General features: G+C 50.0%; 1 protein-coding gene across 1 annotated transcript; it reads left to right on the top strand.

The window, feature by feature from the left end:
* The first annotated feature begins 204 nt into the window (after positions 1-204).
* chrne (cholinergic receptor, nicotinic, epsilon) lies at positions 205-6,139 on the top strand. Its single transcript, XM_080013115.1, has 12 exons — positions 205-378; positions 761-897; positions 1,213-1,257; positions 1,453-1,562; positions 1,683-1,838; positions 2,026-2,126; positions 2,371-2,571; positions 2,858-2,972; positions 3,068-3,182; positions 3,352-3,559; positions 4,419-4,552; positions 4,649-6,139. Exons 1-12 carry the CDS (start codon positions 315-317, stop codon positions 4,835-4,837), a joined length of 1,575 nt encoding a protein of 524 aa, XP_079869241.1. The 5' UTR covers positions 205-314; the 3' UTR covers positions 4,838-6,139.
* The last annotated feature ends 209 nt before the right edge of the window (positions 6,140-6,348 follow it).

The following is a 6,348-nucleotide window of genomic DNA, read 5'->3' on the forward strand; positions in this document are numbered from 1 at the left end:
TATTCTCACGTCAGGGGTCATCACGTGGAGCTTGGAGACGGAGCCGAGCTGCGTCCCGGCTGCAGTGTAATCGGAGCCGTGCAGGACGACAGCCACGCAGGACGACAGCCACGCAGGACGACAGCTGGGGGACCGGGGGGACGGGCGGGACGGGTGGGGCTGACGGGGGCGGGGGGCGACGGGGGTGGATGAGCCTGTCGGAAATAACCTCCACTTTCCTCTGTCTGTCTGTCTGTCTCTTTCTCGCTCGCTCTCTCTCTCACGCACAGAGCAGCGACCCATCTATTCCAAAGCGTTTGCAGAGAACGGCGGCGATGGCAGGACCTTCCCCTTGGGCGTGGACGCTTCTGACCCTCCTGGCGACGGTGACCGTGCAGAGTAAGTCCCAATGTTCCTTTTTTGTCCCTGAGGACCTCCAGCCCCCGGCGCACGCTGCTGCTGCGGCGGCATCCGCTGCGTCGGCATCTCCGCCGCCACGGCCGCCTGTTTTCCAACCCCGTCCCGGTATTTTTCCAACTCTGAAGCATTTTTGAGAAACTTTGCTACCATGGAAGCCTGTCACGATTCCAACGGAATAGGAGTGTTTTTAAGTAGGGTGCTGTGGTACTGTGCCCTGTAAACTCCTTCCATACAGTCATGCAGGCGAAATAACACACACGCACACACACACGCACACACACACACACACACACACACACACACACACACACACACACACACACACACACACAAACGTGTTCCTCGCTGTGTTTCCCCGAAGGGGCGGAGTCCAACGAGGAGGTCGAGTTGATCAGAGACCTCTTCAAAGACTACAGCAAGAACATCCGACCGGTGGTGCATCCTGAGGACAAGGTGGAGGTCCAGATCAAGCTCACCCTCACCAACCTCATCTCGCTGGTGAGCGGGACCCGAAGGGTGGAGCAACACATTCCATGTGCCTTCGGGACTTTGAGCGGAGGGTTGGTGATTCATCCCAACTGAGACAGTGTAATGGAGGGACAGTATAATAAACAGCAAATAGCACTGGGGTCCACACGTCAACTACAACAAAACTAGCTCCCTCTAGTCTTTGCTATATTCAGAATCATACATTAATGGGGAGGTTTTTCCTTAAATGGTTGGTGGTCCCACATTGTAAATGACAGATGGAAGTGTTTACCTCGTGTTTTATGCTCTGTGTTCTTTAAATTTTCGATATGATGCCACTTACAGAATGAAAAGGAGGAGACTCTCACGACCAACGTCTGGATCGAGATTGTGAGTTTAATTTTGTCTTTCCCGACGATATATCTGTTTTCTTGCAGTAAACTACAGTTTTTTAGCTTTTTCGCAAGTGTTGTGTTTTCAAGCGTGGAGACTGTTTTCCTTCAGTCGGACGCTGTCTCTTCACTGCTAAATCAGTCGTCCAGTCTGTTTGGACGGGTCACTGACCCCGTCTCTAATGTCACACAGCAATGGACGGACTATCGCCTTGTCTGGAATCCATCGGACTATTACAACATCGACACGATCCGTGTGCCCTACAGCATTGTCTGGCTCCCTGACATCGTCCTTGAGAATAAGTAAGGACTAGTGTGTGTGTGTGTGCGCGTGCGTGCGCTCCTCAAACCACTTCAAATGTCCCCGTTTCTGAGCTCCGTCGCCATCTCCGCCTCGCCCTCATTGGACCCCGCTCTTTGCAGCATCGACGGCAAGTTCGACGTGGCGTACTACGCCAACGTTCTGATCTCGTCCAACGGGGCCATGTACTGGCTGCCTCCTGCCATCTTTCGCAGCACGTGCGCCATCGAGATCACCTACTTCCCCTTTGACTACCAAAACTGCACCCTGGTATTCAGGTAGGACGCAATTATTCACTGTAAACCTTCCAAAAATATCTAAGGAGAGTTAGATGCTGCTTAGATATTTTAGCATTTATTTATTTACAGTATATACACCCTAATATTCTGTATATATATATATATATATATTTATTATTATGGTAATTGAATCCTAATTATATTTTCCATCATTACACGTCCTGAGGTCCCAAACCTACTGTGCCAATGAACTGGACCTCATCCTGGCGGTGAACGACGAGGGGAAGACGATTGAGTGGGTGGAAATCGACCCTGAGGCCTTCACAGGTGCATCCAGGTTTGGGTTTAGCTCCGGGCCCCCCGCAGCCTGCGCACAGCCATGCGGACGCGGGGCGTCGGCTACAACAGACATGCAGAGCGCAAATAATACACAAGACGGGCTGTTCCTTACGGAGTGCCAGTTAAAAGAGTCTTAAATACCCATCTAATCATACGGATCACCACCTGTCCTCGCGTGTAGCGTGCGCTATCCTCTAACGCTGCCCTTAAACCCGTGTCCCGCCCCCTTCAGAGAACGGCGAGTGGGCCATCATGCATCGTCCGGCCAGGAAGCTGATCAACAAGCGTTACAGTCCCGACGACCTGGAGTATCAAGAGGTCTACTTCAATCTAATCATCCTGAGGAAACCTCTGTTCTACATCATCAACATCATCCTGCCCTGCTCCCTCATCTCCTCCCTGGTCGTCCTCGCCTACTTCCTACCTGCGCAAGGTCAGTGTCGACACCATTTTATTTTGAGAATCCATTGACGGCTGGGTGTTTGTGTTCTCTGTGATCTTACCCGAGAAGAAAATGTCAGAGCTCTGGCGGGGACCCCCAGCGGCCCTTCTAGAGCTTCCAGGGGGTCCCCAGCAAAATGATTAGTCGTCAAACTTAATTTCCAAGACGTCCACTAATGACTGTTTGGGTCCTAGTTTTAGTCTCATCTCCCTAACACATGTGGTCCAGCATTTGGCAGGAGAGCGCCCTCCCTGACTCTCTGCTGTACCCTCCGCAGCTGGTGGACAGAAGTTGACTGTGTCCATCTCTGTCTTGCTGGCTCAGACTGTCTTCCTCTTTCTCATTGCTCAGAAGGTCCCTGAGACATCTCTGTCCGTCCCCCTCATCGGCAAGTGAGTCCGCGCGTGCCCGTGTGTTTTGTCCCGCCTTCCAATCTGCCGCCCCCGCGATCCCAGTCACACCTCCCCCTCCAACGTCTCTCCTCAAGGTACCTGATCTTCGTCATGTGCGTGACCACGCTGATCGCCACCAACCAGATCGTGGTGCTCAACTTCTCCCTGCGCAGCCCCAGCACGCACACCATGTCCCAGAGCATCAAACACGTAGGTAGAAGCCCAGGCCGCCGCCGCCGCCGCTGCCGCCGCCGCTGCCGCCGCCGCCGCCGCCGCCACAGCCGGCGCCACAGCCGCTGCCACAGCCGCTGCCGCCGAGGCCGGTCGGCCGTTGAGACACAATTAACGCGGCGCGGCGCCCCCCCCACCCCTCTCTCAGGTGTTTCTGGAGCTCGTCCCCCACTTCTTGGGGATGTCGTCGCTGGTGGACGATGCCGAGGTGCAGGCGGAGGTCAACGGCGTCAGGGAGCGGCGGCGTAGCTCCTTCGGCCTGATGCAGCGGGCGGAGGAGTACGTGCTGAAGCAGCCGCGCAGTGAGATGCTGTTCCACAAGCAGCGGGAGAGACACAGCCTCATGCACTCCTTTGGTAAAGATCCAACTGTTCATTCTGGATGATTTACGCTCGTATATTAACACAGTACACTGTTTGTCACATTAAGCAGCATTTTGACTATGTAGCGGCTGCTTAAGGCCGTGGATGTAGCCGCTTGTTTACTTGAGAACCGTCTCCCTGATTTACATATACTCGTTGTGTACTTCATGCTAATATTTTAAACCCGAACCCCGTGACTAAGATCATCATTTTATTTTTGCATCGCCATCATATTTGAAAAACAAATTCAGAATTTGGTTTTGCGATGATTGTCTTGATCTGATCAGAGGCTTTGAGATATTTACGCCTGTTGAAAAAAAACAACATTCTGGTAAGAATCTCCGAGCCGACGTTGGTGTTTCATGCAGCTGAACTATAGTTCACAGGATCAACGCTTCAGAGCCACTCAGTATAAACACATTATTCTGAAAATTGTCCAATCTTCCATGAAGCTTTTTTTTTTTTTACATACATAAAGGCGCCAAATTATTTACTGGAACGACTTTCTCTCTTAACGTGGTCAGAAACGGGCGTCCCGTCTATAAATCGGAACCTGGTCTGCTGTCATGGCGTCCGTGGCAGTTTCGTCAGTTTATTGTAGAGAGGGGGCTTGATAGAATAAGCCCAGGAGCAGATGGACAGCATGTCATGACAAAGGCTCCTCTCTCCTGAGCGTGTGTGTGGATGGGGGTTTTACCTGTTGCTCGTTAGACCACCCAACGAACAACAGGTGTACAGCCACACTGATCCCGGGTCCCCAATTACCTAGACCCGGGACAGGTGTGGCTGCTCAAACCGCACCATCCCCAACGCCGCAGCGTTGGCTAAGCCCAGTCCCTCTCGCTCCCTCCAGAGGACGCTATAGACGTCAGCAGCACGGCCAACTTGTACAGGAGTTTGGCCAAAGCTTCGCCCGAGATCAAACAATGTGTGGACGCCTGTAACTTCATCGCTGAGAGCAAGAAGCAGCAGAACGACATCGGCTCCGTGAGTGGCCTTTACGCCGTCCGTGGGGTTCCCTCACGCTGCTTTTCCCCAATTTGGGGATTCATACAGCTTTATCTTTCCACTCTTTCCAAACAGGAGATGGAAAGCTGGGTGCTGATCGGAAAGATGATCGACAAGGTGTGTTTCTGGGTGGCCATCCTCCTCTTCAGCCTGGGAACCGTGGCCATCTTCCTGACGGGTCACTTCAACCAGGTGCCCCAGTTCCCGTTCCCCGGGCAAACCAAGAGGTTCAGGCCGGATCAACAGGAAGAGGGCGGAGTTTAGTGTTTCTCTGGCGGCTCTGGCTCGCTGGCCAGTCCCGCCTCGGGGTGTTTGAAGTTAGGAGTCATTTGGGGCAAACCCCCGTCAGCCACACAGCTTACAGAGGTCAGAGGTCATCGATTAGAGTCCAGCGAGCGGGTGAGTGTTTCAGCGCAAACTCTCAGGGGAGAAAAAAACGCAGGCAAACCTTGATTCCCGCGGTCGATCAGTTACAACAATTTGATTATTTGCCAATGTCGTGTTTTCCAATATGGACGCCGTCCTGTCTGGAAGGGAAAGAGGCGCCTCTGCTCAGACAACTGTTGCACAATGATGTTCATATGCCTTTATCTATAGTTCGTCCAAACGTAGATTTTAGCGAAGTAATACATACGTTAATTTATAAATATGAAGTACAGCACAATTAGATTTTGTATTATTAAGGAGGGGAGTTTATTTTTCAAACCAGACCTTGTTAAAATGTTGGTTCCATCATTTCTAACTTCATAGCACAACTCATCACTCTGCTGCAGCTTCAATACAGTTCAATGGGGCAAACGTTGAAGATGAATCTGCTTTTTTCTACAACAGAAAACTGGCGTTAATGCATCTCTGTGTATTTTTTTTTAATAACAGTAATAGCTCATTTTATTTCAAACCACATTGCGCAATTGCCACAGTGCATCCAGAGCTACAGCAAGTAGGAAGCGACGTAACTTCCCGTTTCCAGCCGCAGGTAGTCGGTGAAAGGCTGATGAAACGCACGGTGTACACTTTCTGACGATATTGGGAGCTTCCTGTTTTTCGAAAAGAAGCTCAAGCATGTTTTTTAGGGTTTTTTTTCCGATTTAAACGTTGGCCCCATTGGACGGCATGTAGAGCCAGTGAGAAGCGGAGTGGGTGTGGAACAGGAAGTTTGTCAAAGGTCCATTCGTTTGATGCTGAATTGTACTGTGACTATCTTACCCGACTGCGTTTGTCTGTAACTAATGCACATTATATGTTAATTCCATATGCGGGGGATCGATTTAACCATTGACAACATCAGAGGCCTGTGACGAGATCATTTCCAGGGGAATAAAACATTACGTTTTGTTTTGACAATTCAATGAATGATTAACTGGATTCTAATTCAACAGCATGACCTTGGACTTAACTGCCACAAACTTAACGGAGTCCGACAAGTGTTTGGAATGTTTTTAGTTGTTGAATTTGCTTGAACTGATTAATTTGAGTAAAAGTACAATCTCTGTATTTTGTACATGAACCTACTGTCTTCAGCGTGTGTTTATTCTTTAAAAGACAATAAATAAGATCGTCATTAGAGTATATTGTTTTGGTAAACTGGTAGAGCAGTTATCATTATAACATAATAAAGCCCCAAAAGAAGAAAACACAGTCAAAAATGACATAAACATACATCACCATACCATTGTCCAGGATTTCTAAGTAAATTATTTTACGACGACACAAATTTTCACAGAGCACTTTGTGGTTAACACAGGAAAACATGAAGACATAATCATGAAACGGGT

Source organism: Zeus faber (assembly GCF_960531495.2).
Source record: "Zeus faber genome assembly, chromosome: 14".
In the NCBI taxonomy this organism is placed as follows: Eukaryota; Metazoa; Chordata; class Actinopteri; order Zeiformes; family Zeidae; genus Zeus; species Zeus faber.

Coding starts and splice junctions, on each gene's coding strand:
- chrne (XM_080013115.1), top strand. CDS start 315: ATGGCAGGACCTTCCCCTTGGGCGTGGACGCTTCTGACCCTCCTGGCG. Junction 1,839..2,025: donor AACTGCACCCTGGTATTCAG/GTAGGACGCAAT, acceptor ACACGTCCTGAG/GTCCCAAACCTACTGTGCCA. Junction 4,553..4,648: donor AGCAGAACGACATCGGCTCC/GTGAGTGGCCTT, acceptor CTTTCCAAACAG/GAGATGGAAAGCTGGGTGCT.